The following is a 19,836-nucleotide window of genomic DNA, read 5'->3' as shown; positions in this document are numbered from 1 at the left end:
AGTGAGGAGGCCTCTACGTCCACTCCCCGTCCCAGTTTCGGCGGTGCGTCAGGCCTTGTCAGCGACGCACGTCCGGCCGGCGGGAGCGTGATGACGTCAAGGCAGCGGTGCGAAAGAAGGATGGGCGCGGCTGCGGCGACGGGGAAGGGGAAGAGGGCGGGGCCGGTTTCGGCCCCTCCCATCGCGTCGGCTGAGGGAGGGAGGGAGGTCGGTGGGGAGCTCCGGCGCCGCTGTCGCTGCTGCTCCGTGACCGGCTCGGGATGGGGCTGATCTTCGCCAAGCTCTGGAGCCTCTTCAGTAACCAGGGTGAGCGGAGGCGGAGGGAGGGGGGGGAGTTCCGGAGCCCCTCGGCGGAGGGGAGGGAGACCCCGGGGAAGGGGCTGCGTTGCTGGGCTACAGGGAGGCGGGAGGGGAATCCTCGCCGCGTCGGGAAAAGCGGGCTGGTGGCTGCGGCATCCCGCAAAGTTTCGTGGGTTTATCCCTGTTTAGGTTTTGCCGCAGCAAATGAAGTGTCCGTCGTGGTTGGGCTCCAAGGGGACAGGGGGGGACCAGCAGCTGGGGGAAGCCTGCCTTGGGTGCCAGCCATGTCCACCCACCCGGCCTAGCTAGCGGTGGCTTCTTTGTCTTGCCCTTCTGCTTTAACTGCACAACGGCCCTGAGAGGTAGGCTGGCTAAGGGAGACGGTGAGCCGGGCCAGTGAGCTTCGCGGCTAGGGAGGATTTGAATGCGGGTGCCTCCTAGCTTAGGGGTCTAACCTGAACTGCCTTGGAGCACGGGTAGTCAACCTGTGGTCGTCCAGATGTCCATGGACTACAATTCCCATGAGCCCCTGCCAGCAAACGCTGGCAGGGGCTCATGGGAATTGTAGTCCATGAACATCTGGACGACCACAGGTTGACTACCCCTGCCTTGGAGGAAAGTGGAATTGAGGGTAACGGGAAGTGTGATGTTTTCATACTCAGGGAAAGGAAAACGTCATCTGAAGGCTATTATTTATTTAATTAACTTTTATACCACCGTACCCTTTAGGCTCATGGGGGCTTCCAAGATAAAAAGATATTGGTTTATCGGATACTGTTTCATGTAAACTTTCATTGAAAAGAGGCCAGAGGCTCATTGTTTTAAAATTCTGAACCTGGTGGCCCCACGTGAATCAAAAAGTCCAGAGACTGAGACCTGGTATGATAGGGGTTACCTTCAACATTCAACATTTTATTGTCATGAGTTTCTACTTTTTGAAATATATATGTTCCCAATTATTGTATGTTCTCTGTAGTGCGCCGTGAATTTCACTGCAAAACCAGCTTAAGCCTCAAGGGAGGGTGGTATATAAATGTAATAAAATAAATCTTCAACGGACATGCCCCATATGTTCTCAATAACTTAAATACTTTGGAGGGGGGAATATTGGGGTGTTGTGATGCTGCCTCCCAAGATCCTGGCTCCCATTTTGAAAAAAGGCATTTTGAAAAAGGCAGGAGCTGCCTGCTTCTGACTAGGCTGGGTGGATGAGGAGGTACAGGAGCCTCTGTGCGCCCCCCCCCCTTACTGCTGTCAGGCAAGGAGGGAACTGCTGCTCCCCCCCCCCCGCCCCGGCAACAATGTGAACCAGGCAATGAGAGTCTTTGACAGTGCAAGCAGACAGACTGGCTGAAGAGGGGACCTTAGAGTGGGTGTAGAGAAAGCATGAGATCCCCCCCTACCGCCTACCTGTGTCCGGAGGGTCACCTGCTTGTGAAAATCTAATCCTTCTCCTTCAAGCAATGATAAAAACACAGCCCTGAGATTCACAAAACAAATGTAAACAGACTTCACTTGGTTTCTTTAGGGCAAAGGTGTGTGCATTACTCAGAGTCTGTAGAAGATCTGGAAGATATTCTGATGCATGTTAAGAAAAGTTTGCCTGCTAACTGCAACTCTAGAAGCAAACAAATTGCTATCAGAATTAGATCTGTGAAATAAATGCATCTGTCTTCTCCCAAGATATAGCTGTAAAAATTGCTCTTCTGAAACCACTGGAGGCCAAACTCATGTCTTGCTCAGATACCCATCATTGGCTTCACTATCTGTACTTTCACAATAGTGAACAGCAAAGGGTGGGAGGAAGGGAACAGTTTCAGTTGTGGCTGTGGGTGTGGGGAATGACGGATGAATGCTTTTGTATCCTACTACTGCACTCCCCACAGAAACCAGACCTGTGGAGCTGCTATTCTTTCAGCGCTGTCCTCTCCCTTTTTATACTCACAGCAGCCCTTTGAGGTACATCACGCTGTAGACAGTCAGTCAGAAGTTTATTGCATGTGACCACAGGCCATTACAAATGCACATTTAATTATCACACCCGTATATACATATACATTTTAAAATAAAATCCTCCCCTAAAGATAAAGTGTTGTTAAAAAGCGGAAGTGGAATAGAGTTACAAGATCACATTAGAGATTGAGTTTAAGTAGTACATCAGGTTGAAAGAGAGCTTCCTGGGCTGAGGGATTTGACTCTGGAGCTCCCAGATAATTGTTCAATACAATTTTACAAACCAGTATACCACAGCAGCAAGGGTAGAGGGAACCCAAGCACCTGCTTCTCCTTGTTTTTATCTCCTACTGATGGTACTGGAAATCTTCTTTCTAGGTTTGCCAACTTTGTTAAAGGTCCCTGCAACAATTCTCAGGTGATGCTGTGTAGCAGCATGCGGTTAAAAGCAGGAATGGCGGAATTCTATATATTATACTGCTATGAAAGGGCCAGAAGGTTGCTTTCGTGACCCGTTGGCAACCTTACCTGCTTTCTAGCTCCTCTCAGGGAGTCAGTGTGAGGGAAATGGGTTAACCTCCTCCTCTTCATCTTGATCCCAATTAAAATTGCCAGCTAGTGAAGGGAGGCAGCGGGGTTATATGCAAAAATAAACCTTGTTTTTTTTTTGTGGCATTGAATTAAATAACCTCGCCTGATAATCGTTATTAAAGGGACAGCTAAGATGGTCCTGTTTAAAAGCTGGTGTGAAGCTTGGTCCTGAGTTTATTTATAACTGTGCTTTTTAACCGCCCTAACTTGTGAGAGGCAGAGCATATAGTACCCGTTTTTGCCAGTTAGCTTTCTTATATGGTAGGCGTGGGAATAATGAGGCCTGTCCGTCATATTTGTGTAGCCTCTCTGTTCTATAGAATTGGGAGGTGGGGAGGGAGCCAAAACAACGGCTGCCGTGGAAAGCTGTCTAGAGGCATCTTTAATGGAATATCGGTTAACCTTTTGCGAGACATGATAAATGATTCCACTGCCTTGAAGCTGCTGCACAAAGAATCCATCCAGGCGGACATTATTTTAATGAATATCTTGACGCGGATTCCCGAGTTAGATCCCTGAATGCAAGCAGCTGGAAACGCTTTCCTGCGTTTTTGCAGCAGCTGCCAGGCAAGACCTGCTCATCATGTAGATCAGGCATAGTCAACCTGTGGTCCTCCAGATGTCCATGGACTACAATTTCCATGAGCCCCTGCCAGCATTTGCTGGCAGGAGCTCATGGGAATTGTAGTCCATGGACATCTGGAGGACCACAGGTTGACTACGCCTGATGTAGATTGCTGATGGTGCGTAGGGCAGCACTGGGGACAAGTGTGTTTCTCTGGAGCAGGAGCTTCCTTCAGTGGTGGTTGCATTCCTCTGCAATAGTTCCCACTTGGAAGCACAGCCATCATCTTATGTATCAGGTTGCAAAAAGTCAGCCGGTCCATTTTCTCTCTTTTGTAAGAGTTTTGCAGTAGATGAAGAAGAAGAACAAAAGTTGGTTCTTATATGCCGCTTTTCTCTACCTGAAGGAGTCTCAAAGTGGCTTACAATCGCCTTCCCTTTCCTCTCCCCATAATAGACACGCTGTGAGGTGGGTGAGGCTGAGAGAGCCCTGATATTACTGCTCAGTCAGAACAGCTTTATCAGTGCTGTGGTTAGCCCAAGGTCACCCAGTTGGCTACATGTGGGGGAGTGCAGAATCGAACCCGGCTCACCAGATTAGAAGTCCGCACTCCTAACCACTGCCCCAAACTGGCTCTAGTGTAAAAGGTTGCCTTTGAGGGATAACAGGTTGGATAGGGGCCTGTGGCAGTCTTTTCCCAATCCCCTTAACTGATGAGAGAAAATTGCTAAAAGCAATTACTGTGTTTTTTTCCAACAACAACAAAAAAAGCCCAGCAAAGATAAAAAAGACGGAGGCTGTCCTTAAAAAAAAAAATTAGAAACAGGCCTGGAATACCAAAAATGGAAGAGCATAATTGCAAGCCAATTGTGTGTGTGTGTGGGGGGGGGGGGGGGGATAAATCCATGGCAGACTAGGAGCAGCTTTGGAGAACAAGTGGGTTCCTGAGAGAAAGGGTAGAAGTGGAGGAACGCTGTCATGGCTGTCTTTCAATAAGGTCCTTGGTGGTCAAGTGGTGTAATTAAATCGCAGGCCTAAACAGTGCTTAGTGGTCGTTGGACATAGAAGGGTGCAAGGGCGTTTGGGATATAAATGCGGAATGATGTTTACACTTGCATCTGCTCAGGTATGTTTGCTTTCATGTATTTCAGAGCACAAGGTGATAATTGTGGGACTTGATAATGCTGGGAAGACCACCATTCTGTACCAGTTGTAAGTATATCAACCAGATATCAGCTTCAGTTTATTGGATCTGGAACTGGACACAACTTAAGTTTGGTTTTTATACCCCGTTTTTCCCGATGGGAGTCTCAAAGCAGCTTTCAGTCACCTTCCCTTCCTCTCCCCACAACAGACACCCAGTTGGAGCTGAGAGAGCTCTCACAGAACGGCTCTGTGAGACTAGCTCTGACAGGATTTTAGCTAGCCCAAGGTTGCCCTGTTGACTGCATTTGGAGGAGCGGGGAATCAAACCCAGCTCTCCAAATTAGAGGCTGCCACTCTTAACCATTACACCACGCAGGGATTAAAAGTTTGAAAAGCATAAAGTTGCCAAAACCTGGAGATAGGAGTACTTTGCAGCTGGTCTTTAATAATAAAGCAAATTAGAAAATATTTTTCGATTCGCAACTTGCAAATTGTTAAGTACCCTAATTACCTTGAAACCTGAACTGAGTTTTTCCTCGCTTGAGACTATCCCTAAAATTTTCAGTTTTGCAATCTTGTTTTTTCCTTCTCTGCCCTCTTTTCATCTCCAGCCTAAATTCTTTTGTGAGACACTTATCACTCTCAATGTTTTTGTAATTCAACTCTCAGTATGTAAATGTGAAGTGTTCATGAATGGAAAGTGTCATTGATTCCTGTTTGGAACTACTTTCATATCTGCAGAAGACTGAAATCTTATTGCTGACCTGTCCTGTATTGCCTTTTTAATGGTCTCTGAAAGTAGGACTTTATCATGCTGCTTGTGTTTTTCAAAACTGTTGAAAGCTGTGCTTATAAAAGCCTCAGAAAAGTAATAGACTAGCCTGAAAGTTAATTAAATACTCTATCTCTTTCTTTAAAAGAAGAAAAAGACCATTTGAGTAGAAACCATGGTAGCTTGTTCCTGTCTCATAAATAGCTTTGTGTTGCAGAGCAGGTGTATGTCCATGCAATTGGCATGACCAGCTTCTTTAGTAAAAATATTTTGTACTAGAAGAGAAAGTTCATACAGCTGAATTCCTCCAATTCCTGAATTCCTATACGTGGGGATTCCTCCATGTGGATCAAATTTAGAATAAGTGTGATGAACTGTCATCCATGTTGGAAGGTGACCATGTAAGCTGTATCTTGAACTTTCTGGATGCGTTTTAGGTACCTACGTAAACAATCATGTGGAGAAAACTAGCCCCAAAAACTTGACTTAGTCTGAAATTCTCAAAGGAATTTTTTTCCTGTACTGCTTTGGTCTGTACTTCAGTTCAGAAGGCAAAAACGTAATCTGTGATAATACACTTGTGTGGAATAATACACGTTTCCTCCCTTCTTCCCTTTAGCCTAATGAATGAAGTGGTTCACACTTCTCCAACTATAGGAAGTAATGTTGAAGAAATAGTAGTAAAGAACACACACTTTCTCATGTGGGATATTGGAGGACAGGAGTCGTTGCGATCGTCCTGGAATACCTATTACTCAAATACGGAGGTATGTTCACTTGTTCCTTCCTAAAACTAATCATTTCTAGAGATTGTTAGGATTAGCAGTAGCTGATGGATCTGGTACAGAGATATGAGCACAGCCCAGCAGTTGAAACGATATTCGAGAGGAAGAAGAAAAATTGAGACAGCTATAGAAAGAGTTGGAAGGGACCTCCAGGGTCATCTAGTCCAAAATGCAGGAAATTCACAACTACCTGTCCACCCACAGTGACCCAATTCCATACCCAGATGATACCCCCCCCAAAATACCCAGAATCCTTGGCCAGTCTGGCCAGGAGGAAATAATCTTAGGACAGGTTATGCTGTCCTAAGTCTCTCCAAGGTGTTTCAGGCCTTACAACTGATACGTTATCCTAATAAAAGAACAGTCTCTTAAGTTGACTTTTCTAGTGAACTTGAATGACATGGATACGTTTTGATACCTGTTTCTAAGAGCTTGTGGAAAAGCTGACTAGATTTGGCCTCTATTGTTCCTGCTGTCATTGCATTGTACACCTCTCCCCCCCCCCCCCGCCACAGGTATGGGCTTCACACAGCCGTTGTGTATAGCATATTTGTTCCAAATGTGTGTGTTTCCGAGCCTCTGTATACTCTGAAACACTCATTTAGCTGCTTGGCCAACATTCTGATCTTCTCTCCACAGTTTATTATTCTTGTTGTTGACAGCATCGATCGAGAGAGATTGTCGATCACGAAGGAGGAGCTCTACAGGATGCTGGCACATGAGGTGATTTGCATTTAGGGTTCTAGACTGTCTTGTAAGCCCCACAGGCTGAGTTGTGTCTCACGTCTATTTTCTTCTAATTTCTGAGATCAAACCCTTTTCAGCCCAGACTCCAACCTGGTGGAATGAGTTGAAATCTGGGCCTTAACGGAGCTGTCCAAGTTCCATTATGCCCGCAAAATGGCACACTCTCTCCAGGTATATGCTTGAACTTGAGAAGGTGGCACGTTGTAATTAGACAGCCCACCCCCACCCCCCTTTCATCAGTTTCCACCCACCTTTTATATAACCTACCCAGCTTGGGTAGCCGGCAGACGATGCTTAGCCAGGTGGAGGGGTGGGGTGACCAGTTTTTAAACTGTGTCTTTATTATTACATTTTGTACTGTAAGTCACCCCTAGCCCGCTTGTGGGGAGGGGCAGTAAGGAAATTAATAAAATAGTAAATATAATCATACGTACATCACAACATACATTAGTCTCTAATTGTTATTAAGCAGGGCCGTTGGTTACCTTGTTCATGTTAAGTTTTAGGCTGAGAGGTACATTCAATTGTATTTGAGGCTGGTGATGCTCAAGCTGTGATACAGGGAGAGTGGGAGGAAGGAACATACAATCCAAAATTTGGCAACTGCCAATGTCGTCTCTGAACCGATCTAAAATCTATAGCGATATTCTAATGTCAAGAATAACACGGCACAATTTCAATACTTTAGTAACGCAGGCTTTCTATGTATTTCTCCATCATTTTCAGGACCTGCGGAAAGCTGCTGTTCTCATTTTTGCAAACAAGCAGGATATGAAAGGTTGCATGTCGGCTGCTGAGATTTCTAAGTACCTCACCCTTAGTTCCATAAAAGACCACCCATGGCACATTCAGTCTTGCTGCGCTTTGACAGGAGAAGGGTAGGTTCCTCAAGCAACTGCAAACGGCATTGTTCATCAACACTCATGTTAATGTTTTCCGATCTCACAATTGCCACTTTAAAGGCAGCTATTCTGATCAATCAGATTTATTAATACGGTCAAAGAACAACAAACACAGTGCATTTGATTCTGCGATTATTTACATTAATCAAATAAAAACATTGATGGTGGAGTATAAAAATATGGCAACAATGAAATTACCCGTTTTGTTCAAATAAAAGCTTTTCGTCCTCTAAATCTAAGAAGCAAAATCTTGCAAATACATTTGAGATCACCTTTGACCTGCCATCCAAGAGGAATGTTAACAGGTGCCCCTCTGCATATTTCCGATAGTTATCCAGGGGCTTAAAGCGGGAAATTATTAGCTCATTTCTTTCCACTTCTTATAATGTAAAATGGAACAAAATGTGGGAGGCTGTCTCCACTACATCTGCACAGAAGCAATATCTCAGATGTAGAGGCTGATGGTGTTCCCTCCCATACAAAACTGCTGTTGGGAGAGCGTCCAGCCTTGCCCTGGAGAAAGCCCATCTGTGTTTGGAATTGTCGCTGTTCACTAGGTAAGGAGCAATGGTGATATTTGCCCATGAGTTTAAGCTGGAGTCGAAAGCTGGCAATTTAGAGCACAACTTGATTTATTAGTCTGAGCGGCTATAGGGTTTTTTTCCACACCCGACTTCTTTTTGTAATTATCTCTTTGAATTGATTTGGCTTACAAAATAAAGCAATAAACCATATGGTCAAAGAAGAAAAGGAGGAGGAAGTACTTCAAAATGTATGCATATCCATTTTCCAAATTTAATGACATCTATCTTTGTCTTTAGAATGATGACATCCCGTAGCTTGAATCATCCTTTCTGAATAATGCCTAATTTCCCTCATGTAAAATGTCCACAACTCTGCCTGTGCGAGGTGACATGCAAACCCTTTTTGAGAGTATTTGTTACTCTTTTTTTTTTTTTTTTAGTTCAGCTAGCTGAAGGATTCCTTCGTGGTCTCTTCCGCTTTGCATTCTGCCTCTTCCTTCCCTCCTGCTGGTGCCCCGACTGTGCTGTTGTCTCCCGGACTTGTAAACATGGAGTCTCTTTGTGAACTATTCATCTGAAAAGCGTTTCCCCAGTGAAGCATCAGTCATTCTTTCTGATCTGAAGTTATGCAGGAGCACAGTGGTGCCAAGGCCAGTTATGTTTGGGAGAATGCCCATGAATGTAATTCGAGTTCGGATGCTTCTGCACAAAGACACAAGTTAGGAAACGGTGATGTCTGTGCCTGTCGTGATCATAATTGTTGATGGGAGAAATTATATGATAAGAGTGTGGGGAATATTGATGGATCTCTACACATACACAGACACCTGTGAGACGCCAAGCTGTCCAGGACTGTCAGATTTGAGATGTCATTGTGTCGAGGTTACGTTCCTCAGAACTCCTTGTGTAAATAGTACTGGAGGGAATGCCAAGGTAATTGGCTACAGCAGTCAGCCATGGCTCTTTACATACTTTGAAGGTATCATTTAGTTGTGGTCGATTTCCATGAATAAACATTAAGAATACTGTTCCGTGCCTCGAAGATATTAAATTGGATCGTGTTCACCTCATGTCTGCAGGGCCCATCCTTTGTACGTCAGATCGTGAGTGGTTTTGCTTTTCGGTTTCGGGTGTTGTTCTGCTGTAGGGTTGGATACAGCTGAGGTGCAACTGGTAGCAGTTCAACATGAAGTTCTTGTTTTCTGCTGAGTCATAGAGGATGTGTGCTAAATTCACAACTGAGATACTTCCAGTCTTGCTATTTAGAAATCACAAGTTTATGCTTGTGAATTTGACAACCTTTTTCAGATCTTGCAAACTGAAGGCCATGGTTCCTTGACCGAGTCAATCATCTCGTGTTAGATCTTCCTCTTTTCCTACTGCCTTCAATATTCCTAGCATTGTTGTCTTTTCCAGTGAGTCTGAAATGTCTACAGGCTCTTGGCATGTTTCTTGGCCTCTCATGTGGCAGGGAAGGGGTGTTTAAACGAAAACTACATAAAAGGTTAGCTTTTGCTGTCTTGTGATGATCTGTCATAAGGCAGCAGGCGTCCTCAAATGACTGGAGTGTGTGGTATGTGTTGATCCACTTCAGTCATTGTATCACTGAGATACAGTCATCTGTCAGGCTGGCAACTGACAATTTAACAAGAAGACTTTGATGCCCTGAGTCTGACACAGTCCTGCTTTCCACATCTTTTAAAAATGTCATCACATTCTTCAGCTTTCTCTCAGTTTCTGGGGCTGTAAGTCCTTGTGTAAAACAAAAATGGAGTTTCTTAAAATTAGAATATGTACATATTAAGCTGTCTTGACAGGTTTTTGCTGTTCTTGGCTGCCCAGAACAGGTGGGATGTTTTAAGTGTATCAGATCGGTGACCAAACAGTGTTGTCATACATTTTTGTGCTCATGAAGTAGAGGGCAAAATGGCTTGAGATCTTTATCTGAGACACAACTTCCCTGCTTAAGAACAATATTGGAATAGTTTTAATCCCACCCACTCCCCTTATGATAGATATCTCATATTATTTCAGGGAGGCTTTCAGTCTTGATTTTATTATTATATTATTTTTTGTAAATGTGTGCATATGAAGAAATATCCATTTATTCTTACTTTTTTTAAAAAATGGGAAAATCTGACTTTGGCAATGTTTTATTTTCATTATTAAAAATAAGATACCTGTGTCCTAGCAACTCAGAAATGTCCTTAATGTGACTTACAACGTTTAGTTAAGACATACTGGAACTGTTAAAAATCCTTTGATGCTTTGGGTTTTTTATAAATGTACTTGCAGAATGAAATCAGTTTGTTGACTCTGTACCACATCTTGGTTGTCTTATAATTTGTATTGCTTTGTGTCCTGTCTCCCGGCATTCCAGATTGTGTCAAGGTCTAGAATGGATGACTTCCCGAATTGGAGTAAGATAACTTTTTCCAGCTAGAAAGTGACATTGACTACAGGGACAAAAAAGCCCTCCTTTTTTGGCTGCTGACGTAGCTACATATTGAACTGAAAACATCGAAACCTCCAACAAGCAACACTTGAATCAAGTGCAGCTGAACGGAAACTTAAAAGTATTTTTAACACTTTTGAAAATGCACTAATTTCGGATGGATGGATAATTGGAATTCCCCGTTCTCCTGACTACATAAGCTAAATGATTGCCTTGTAACAAAAGTGGCTGTTGACAAAAGCCTTTATTCTTGCAACTGATATTTGCAGCCTCCATAACGCGGTCTCCTTCTCTTCCTTTTTTCGTCGGCTGCAGTGAAGCTTTAAGAATCCCATTTCCAAGTGAGGAAGTTCACATGCTGATACACACTACAGAAGTTCTGTATAACATTGATGAAACAACTATTTATTTACGGTCATTGTTTATCTACCTGTCATTGTCTTTTTCTGCCTTGGGGAACATAGGCCTTTAAAAAACTTGGTTCGGCGGCTAAGTGTTTTGTACATTGGGGTTACCTAAAGTCAGTTTTGTACCATAACAGTGAAGATGCTGCATGTTGGTCGGAAGGACTGTAGGAGTGCACTGTGTTTTAACAATGCCATTTTTATAGGGGTGATACAAGTTCCACAAGAACACCAGGGTCTGGATAGGAGTGTCCAGAAAAAATTGTACAATATCATGATGGTGAAAACCAAACTCTTCTTGATACTGTATTTCAAAGTAATCTGATTCTGCAGCCTGATTCTGGAGTAATTCCTGCATAGACATCTGGGTAAGTTTTCATTATTTCTCCACTGGAGAAAACCACAGCAAAAACATTGCTGAAACTAATGCAACTGTTCAACAGTGTTTGTCTGACGCCCCAGACATGGAAGCAGCATTTGGTACTATTTTCCCCGGGAAGATTTAACTTGTTCTACAGATCATAGGCACATATTTTTGTGTTTGGCAAAAATAACTGCAACCTCCCCACAGCTGTGTGCTATAGGGCAGGGGTAGTCAACCTGTGGTCCTCCAGATGTCCATGGACTACAACGCTGGCAGGGGCTCATGGGAATTGTAGTCCATGAACATCTGGAGGACCACAGGTTGACTACCCCTGCTATAGGGCTTTGAAACACCAAGTTGTTTTCCTGTCATGCCACTGGTTGACTTCCAGTCTTGAGGGAATGCTGGTCTGTTACATGGAAACAAATGCAGCACACTTGAATGTGATGAGTTTTCTCTGTCCAAACTAGTGTGTGTGGGGGGGGGGGATCCAGAAGCTCTGCTTGGCTGAAGAAGGGAAGAGAATACAGCCAAATGTGTTATGCATGCACATTTCCTATCTACAAAGCCTTATGGGAGGGGTGGCACCTTGCTGTGAGGGGCTTGTGGGAATTTTAGTCCATGGTCCTGTGGAGAACCACAGATTGACCACCTCTGCCTTATGGGATACCTCTGAGAAGCAGTTTGCATGCAGGAACTGGCTGGGGGAAGTTTTCGGCTCCCTTTGCTACCAGCACTGTTCTGATTAAAGGCAGCTGAAGATGTTCCTGGCTTAATTGGGAATTCAGGAGGTTCCAGGGACAAATCTCCTAAATCACAGCTGGCTTGGATTTTGGTGTACCATAAAAACCATAAAAGAAAGTGCTTGTTTCCAGTGTTCCCTTGCAGTGCCAAACAATGTAAAGGAAGTTACAGGCCATATGCTAGCTTTTCAGTGGCATCTTGAGACATGAAATTTATTAAAAGAGGGCAAAGTTAAATTGGGATGGGTTCCCTCTCTCTTGGGGGAGGGGCTGTGATTATTTACAGAAGAAAAGCCTAGAGCTCAGCCAGAGAAGGTGAGGATCCTGATTAGTGCTGCTTCCCCTAAAGCAGACCATGGTGTTCCCTTTTAGAAGACTAGAGGCCCATTTCATCAAGAGGAAAAGGTGCGACATTTGGGCTACTTGAATGGTATTTTTGTACATAAGCTAATTTGCATTACAGCCTGAGCTTCTGTGACATAGAAGCTGATCTATTAGAATGGTGCATCTCTGTTTAGGAAGAGAACTCTCTGGTACCTGAGAATGCAGGCACCTGTTGCTGTAAAATCAGAAATGGAGTCATGCTTGAAGCCTTCCGGCTTTGAGAGTTAGATGTCAGCAATGCTTAGAAACCACATGCACTTTGAGTTTAAGTGCATTTTGCTATATAAATTAAATCTCATTAACTGTAGTCTAGTAATTTTTTTGAAATTGTAGATGTTTGCGATAAAGTGGGGGATTTTCTTGCCCTGCCCTCTCAGTTTGGGCTGTACTCATGAGCTTCACAGTGTTGCGAATGTTACCATCTCTCCCCCCCCCCCCCCAGGGAGAAGGCGATTCAGTGTTAAAGCTGTAGCTCTTACTGTACCAATGAGAGTTGAAGAACTATGGCCTCTCTTTGACCAGGATCATGTGCCCTTTGACTTTTTACACGGAGTGTGGCTTACTGGATGGCACCCTTTCCTACCAAATCGGCAGCATTGTATTGCATTGTAAATGTTTGCTGGGGTGTATTAAAGTGCTTGGCTGTGCAAAGCAGTTTTTATCTCACACAAAATTGCAAACAAAAAAGTTCACAATGAACGTGATGCTTGGTGTGTGTGTGTGGGGGGGGGGAGGTTCCTGTGTGCCAAAGTAGCTTCTCCAGGGGGAAGGTGGCGTGTCAGTCGGCATGACATCTTGCCTGTGTGTGAACTGCTTTTCACTTTTGATCATGGTATCGCATTCCTCCAGCGTTATGTCGAACAATTTTTAGCATGCAAGACCGCTTCAATTCCATCTCTTTTGTTGCCAGAATGTGAGACTAAACAAAGTCTAGCAAGAGCATTCTTACTCTTTTGGAAAGTCTGCGTTTAATTACCAAAGTTTCTCCTTACCAGCAAGTATCAATAGGAAGTACATTGTCACTTGTGGTCTCATAAATTGGTCTCCCTATTTTTTTGTTTTTTTCTTGTGTTTTTTTCCAGAGATTAGCAAAAATGTATTTTGAAGTCCATCAGATATGGTCAGACAATATATTTGAAAATGAAACCGCGTTTCTCTTTGATTGTTTTAAGCAAAAAAAAAAAAAAAAAGTTGGCGGCTTTTTTTTTTAACCTTTCTTCATTGGGTGGTATCTTCCAGAGGAAGAGTTGATAACTGCTGTAGCCCAAATATTTGGTTAGCTGTGTTTGTGCTTCAGAAACAATTGACGGTATATGAGCCTCCATGCAACTCGGACCATGCCATTGTAAGGACAACTGCGAGTAGCCAGGGTATTTTTACTTCACAGAATAGTTTCTGGTATGGGAACAAGTGACAGCCCTTTCCCCACATGCTGTGGTAATCTCTTCCCCCGTTCTGTCACGAAAGCATGAATTTGAAAAAAAAATGCATTCCTTAATCTAATACAGGAGTAGTCAAACTGCGGCCCTCCAGATGTCCATGGACTACAATTCCCACGAGCCCCTGCCAGCAAATGCTGGCATTTGCTGACAGGGGCTTCTGGGAATTGTAGTCCATGGACATCTGGAGGGCCGCAGTTTGACTCCCCCTGCCCTAATCTAATGCATTGAATCTTGTGCTACACTTCCTACCATGCAGCTGACACTGAGCCTGGCTTGGGGGCAGTTGTTAACTCGTCAGTCTGTTATACCTGCCCCGATTTTTTATTCTTTTAAAGCAGAACCTCAGGGAAATAGACTCATAGGATCCAACCCAGTAAAAGTCCCCCCACTCCCTCCCTGATCGTAAATGAGTTATGTTCATAAATATGGTTATTCCTGCTTCATGGACATGTAGAATGTTTCCATGCTTCAGTGTACTGGGGAGAGGCTGTGTTTTGATAGCAGAGAACAAGCATCCCGGTTATTGTATGTAAGGCACCAGGAAGCACAGCAGCGAGTGTGAAATCAGCTGCACGGATGCAAAAAATGGGGCAAGTTTCTTCCGTACCCTATAAATCTAATTGCTGTCTGACAGAGGGGATGCTTCAGGGTGTTGCAAACCAAGTGTAAACTTTGTGTAGGGAACAGTGTTCTGTGGTGGAACCTGTGCCATTTTCATCAATGCTTTTCCATATAAAAACCGGGGGGGGGGGGGGAATTATAGCTACACCAAGTTTAAAGGATTTTAAAACCGTGCTAGCTGTGGGAAAACATGGCTGGCATCAAGAAGAAAGATCTGATTGCATTTGATTTAGTCTTTAAGGTGAGTACATGCATTTTTTTAAAATTCCAGTTCGAAAAAGGGGTTGATCAGCATCACTTCTGCTGGAACAAGACGTTTTGAACAGAATCTAACCTTTGGGAGAGAGTCAGAGCCAGTTGTGCACAATCTGTGGCCAAGCTTCTGCTATTTTGCCTCTTGCAGATAATTTTTAACCCACAGGCCTGTTAAAGGGCATGAGCTAAAGGTCTCTTAGGGTTGTAGGCTGCTAGCTGAGGTCCATGTGACCAACATCCACTTAGGACACACTTCCGGTGGATGATGGGATATTAAGTTGTCCTATGTGCATGTTTGTATGTCTCCGATAAAATATAAGTTATGTGCATAAGCCACTTTGAGTCCCTGTTGTGGGACAAAAGAAGAGGGTAGATCATAGCCCTACACTGGCTTACAGTTGGCACAGTGCTCCACCTCTAGCTTGTGCTTATATGAAGACATAGTAGGGACTGTGAGTCCCTTGGTAATAGTGTGCATGGTGGGCTGGGCATGTTAATAGCAGCATGGTGGGCTGGGCATGTTATTTTCATGTGTCTGCTGCCTTGGAACTTTGAATTGCAGTTCTTTCATCTCATGTTGGGGCGCCCATCAAAACATGGCCTCCTTTACCCCACTTTTGCTAGCGTTTGCCTAAGATTTTGCAGGACAGCCACTATGACCACATGACTCTTATTAATGTTCTGTAAAACACCCCGGGGATGTGGTCTAGGGAGTGCCTGTGAAGGGCCCCTCCAGGCCCCCCTTCTAATGGGTCTGCAGACACCTACAAGGTTGCAGTGGATTTTTCTTGCTCCTTTAAAACCTGTAAATGCTTACAACTTTCAAAGGAACGGAAGGGAAGTCATAGCCCGTTCCCTGCAACGTGGCTGCAAGTGAAAAGAAGAGAGAAGCAAAACAGACAAAGGAATGAAAGACAGTTATGCGTAGAAGGGCAAGCAGGAACTATAATGCAAGGGCGTAAGGCTACCCCTGTGTCCCAAGGTGCATAAAACACTGGTACTACTTAAGTGAAATGCCCAGAATGTTTTCGCAAACTTTGCCCAACTGAACTGGAAGAAAGCTGGAAAGCAGCAGCACTAAGACCGTGGCGGTAAAGAAGTGGGTAGTGAATGTGACAGAGCTGCCGGCCAGGATGTGTTGGGCTCGCCCTGGAATTCCTTGGCCGGATCTGCTTTTGCTTCCTTTGAATACATTCCGTCCCATGCAAGTGTGAGACTCTTCAGACGGACAGGCTGAGAGGTTACAATGTTAGGAATGTCTCCTATGAGCTAAGGCTGTGATGAATCTGCTGGCTGCTGGTCACAGTCCCACAGATGTTCTCGTTTGTTTGCACATTCTCTGTGAAAAGTTCTGGTTTATAAATTGTCTTTGTCCTCACTTAGTAAGGTTGCCAGGCTGCAGCTGGAAACACCTGGAGAAAACTTTAGAAGGCAGGGCTTGGTGCACCATGAACATGTGGAGCTATTTTATATTGAATCAGACCACTGCTCCATCCACATCCGTATTGTCTACAACAGGGGTAGTCAACCTGTGGTCCTCCAGATGTCCACTGACTACAATTCCCATGAGCCCCTGCCAGCAAATGCTGGCAGGGGCTCATGGGAATTGTAGTCCATGGACATCTGGAGGACCACAGATTGTCTACCCCTGGTCTACACACACTAGCAGTGCCTCTTCAGTGTCTCAAGCAGAGGTCTTTACATCACCAACCACTGGGTCTTTGTAACTGGAGTTGCCAGGGATTGAACCTGGGGCCTTCTGGATGCCAAGCAGTGTGGTCTAGTAGTGATTAGGAGCGGCAGACTCTAATCTGTGCAGCTGTGTTTTATTCCCCATCCATCCTCCACAGGAACCCTCCTTGGCTGACCTTGGACCAGTTCCAGTTCCCTCAGAACAGTCTCAGCCCCATTTACCTCAGAAGGTATCTGTTGTGGGGAGAGGAAGGGAAAGCAATTGTAAATGGCAATGGGATTCCTTAGGGTAGAGAAAAGTGGGGGGACTTCAGGTTCCTTGTGAGGTTTCTAACTCTATGGTAAAATTGCTCCTGGTTTAATGAGTTTTTTTAAAAGCAACTCTGATGCTTTTACTTGCTCAGTTTATGGTCGGCTATTGAAGCTGTGACCTCTAGATGGCAGTAAAGGACTTAATTCCATTATGTTAGTCTCCGGGCTTGGAGGAAAGATTATTTTAAGAGCAGGAAACTTGACAAGCAGGAAACATGAAGTCAAAAAAGAGAGAAAGGGCAAAATTAGCTGGAAATGCCGAACCTTTGTTTAATTGCTTTGATTGAACGTAAGTCAGGTCCCACTTTTTCTTCTGCAAGGAAATACTAAGTGGTTAATACACCACTACTCAAAATGCATAATGACAAATAGCTAGATCCTAAAAGCACGAATATGTTCATCATAAGCTAATTTGTAGATATGTGAATTTGAGCACCATTTTGGCATCTTCAAAAACTAATGTGAATATTTGCATTTTCTGGAGCAGGCATAATTAAGGCGGTTCTCATTGAAAATGAGGCAATAGGGCTGTTTTGGGGGACAAATGCTGGCAGGGGCTCATGGGAATTGTAGTCCATGGACATCTGGAGGACCACAGGTTGACTATACCTGAAGTAGGATGTAACTGCTTAAGGTGGCACAATGAAGTCTTCCTCAGCCCAAATAGTAACATTCAAATGGGTAGCCGTGTCGGTCAGAAGTGGCGTATTACGGCTATTGAGTCGCAATGTGACTATTGGCCCTACCAGCTACAGGGGGATGTTTTGTTTCCTGGCATATTAAGCCACAAATAAAGATGTCTCAAAAAGAAATCACCACAAGGTAAATTATTTCCCACACCTGTGATTAAAATTCTGTGACATCATGTAAGGGGCAAAGATAGCAAAATACATTATCAACAGCTGACAAAGGATGCTCGGAAACAGCAGCGGTCCTGAGAGCCCGCATTAGTTAATTATCTTCCTAATTTCAGTTGCAATTTGTGGAACGAAATTTCCTTTAGTAGGCTAGACCGTGCATTTGTACTAGTGGTGCCAAACACTGCTAATTTATCATTAAGTAATGCCGTCTTGGTTGCAATGGGAGACAGAGAGGGGAACGGTCAGTGTTTGAGAATACAAATTCTGAGAGCAGAACAGAGCACTTTTGGTAAAAGAAAGACCATGAATTCCAAGAAAAGGCTGTGTCTATTGATGTGAAGCTCTCTTATAAGTTTCCAGCCTGTCACACCTGTAGCTTTTTTAGTATGCAGATGAGCCTATGTTTCAGAGCTCTCTATCTCCTTGTATGCAGTGAGTGAAGTATCCAGTTTGGATTCAATACCCCCCCTCCTGTCAAGACCAGAGTCTTCATCCAACAGAATAAGACTCCTGGCCAAATGACATGGTACATGGTAGCCAGGTTGTACATGCAGCAGGACACCAGCTGCAAGAGCCCCAGGCAAGCTCTGTTTAGAAGTGCCATGGGGGCCCGGGGGCCTGGACTGTAGCATGGGGAGTAGTTCCTGTCCCTCCCTCCCACACCCACTTCTAAGAAATGTTGATAACTAATATTTATTTACTTCATTTATATGCCATTCTTCTGTTCAGTGAGGACCCATATTGCTTTCTTCCATGTTATCTTCACAACAGCCTTGTGAGGTAGTTTAGACAGAGAATGTGTGACTGACCCAAGGTCACCCAGCAAACTTCCATGGAAGAGTGAGGATCAGATCCTGCTCTAACCACTACACTACACAGGTTGTCATAGAATCAAAAGATCCCTCAAATGTGATCATTTGGTTTATATAATGAAATAATATCGCTCAACTGAAAGCTCCCAAAGAAGACACTTAATAGTCTTAATAGACCAAAAAGAAGAACTGTTTTTTAATACGCTTTTTACTACCCGAAGGAGTCTCAAAGTGGCTTACAATCACCGAACCTTCCTCTCCCCACAACAGACACCTGTGAGGTAGGCGAGGCTGAGAGAGTTCTGAGAGAACTGTGACTGGCCCAAGGTCACCCAGCTGGCTGCATGTGGGGAATCAAACCTGGTTCTCCAGAGCAGAGGCTACTGCTCTTCGCCACTGCACCAAGAAACCTTCTTCCGGCAATCAGTTCCAGAAAGAAAAAGATCAAGGTTGGTTTACCACAAACAACAGAGTTTGCTATGAGGAGAATAACTGATTCCCAAGAGGACGAGGCATGCTATGAAGCCAGAGTTTAGAAGGCTAGAGTGGGAACAGGGGGAAGAGTAAAAGCAATCGTGTAGTTATTAGAAACAAGTCTGAGACAACACCAAGGAGATTACAGCTCCGTAAATTGAAGGATTAAGGAACTGTGGGGGATGAATCAATACATGTCCTTTGCTCTTTACTTTTTCATCTCTTGCCATTCACTGGTAAGTTCTCTCACACTTTGTATTTCTCTTTGAACCTCCTCATCAATGTGCTTCTCTCTGACCCTGATTCCTTATTTTGCACACCTGGCTGGACTCCCACTCTAGAGGCAGCAAGGTCCTCTCCAATTAAGGCAATTACCCCTGGCTCAGTAAAAAGCAGGATTGATCTGGTAGCATAAGAGGTGTGAAGTTTGAGAGGTAGAGAATGAAAGCAGAAAATGCATCTCAGAATCATCACACTGCTGGTGGTTAGTAGCATTTTTCTTTATATATAAAGACACCATTTTTTAGCTGGGGATTTCCAATGGCAACATTCTCATGGGAAGGGGAGGCAGTTGTATTTTCAAGCACTGCGTGTGCAGTTTTTTCCTTAGGAAGTTATGAACAGAATGATAACTAATTGCTTGCAAAACACTTGTCCATGGAAAAACACAACAGAATAGAAATGTAAATAAAACCCTGTATTTCTTTTAGAGTTTCATTGTTGCTGAATCTGA

General features: G+C 44.1%; 1 protein-coding gene across 1 annotated transcript; it reads left to right on the top strand.

Annotated features, from left to right (window-relative positions):
- Window positions 1-118: 118 nt before the first annotated feature.
- On the top strand, window positions 119-13,781 carry ARL5B (ARF like GTPase 5B). Its single transcript, XM_077304232.1, has 6 exons — window positions 119-306; window positions 4,561-4,621; window positions 5,947-6,094; window positions 6,752-6,835; window positions 7,586-7,737; window positions 10,666-13,781. The coding sequence occupies exons 1-6, from the start codon at window positions 261-263 to the stop codon at window positions 10,712-10,714; spliced, it is 540 nt and encodes a 179-aa protein (XP_077160347.1). The 5' UTR covers window positions 119-260; the 3' UTR covers window positions 10,715-13,781.
- Window positions 13,782-19,836: the final 6,055 nt, after the last annotated feature.

The sequence above is a fragment of the Paroedura picta genome, chromosome 11 (genome assembly GCF_049243985.1).
Source record: "Paroedura picta isolate Pp20150507F chromosome 11, Ppicta_v3.0, whole genome shotgun sequence".
Lineage (NCBI taxonomy): Eukaryota > Metazoa > Chordata > Lepidosauria > Squamata > Gekkonidae > Paroedura > Paroedura picta.
The sequence above is the reverse complement of the archived record's forward strand: the minus strand, read 5'-3'. Positions and strand labels throughout refer to the sequence as shown.

Bases quoted from the DNA above. Each gene is read 5' to 3' on its own strand.
- ARL5B (XM_077304232.1), top strand. From the start codon at position 261: ATGGGGCTGATCTTCGCCAAGCTCTGGAGCCTCTTCAGTAACCAGG. The intron at 307-4,560 runs GTGAGCGGAGGC...CATGTATTTCAG, and splicing joins GAGCCTCTTCAGTAACCAGG to AGCACAAGGTGATAATTGTG. The intron at 6,095-6,751 runs GTATGTTCACTT...TTCTCTCCACAG, and splicing joins CCTATTACTCAAATACGGAG to TTTATTATTCTTGTTGTTGA.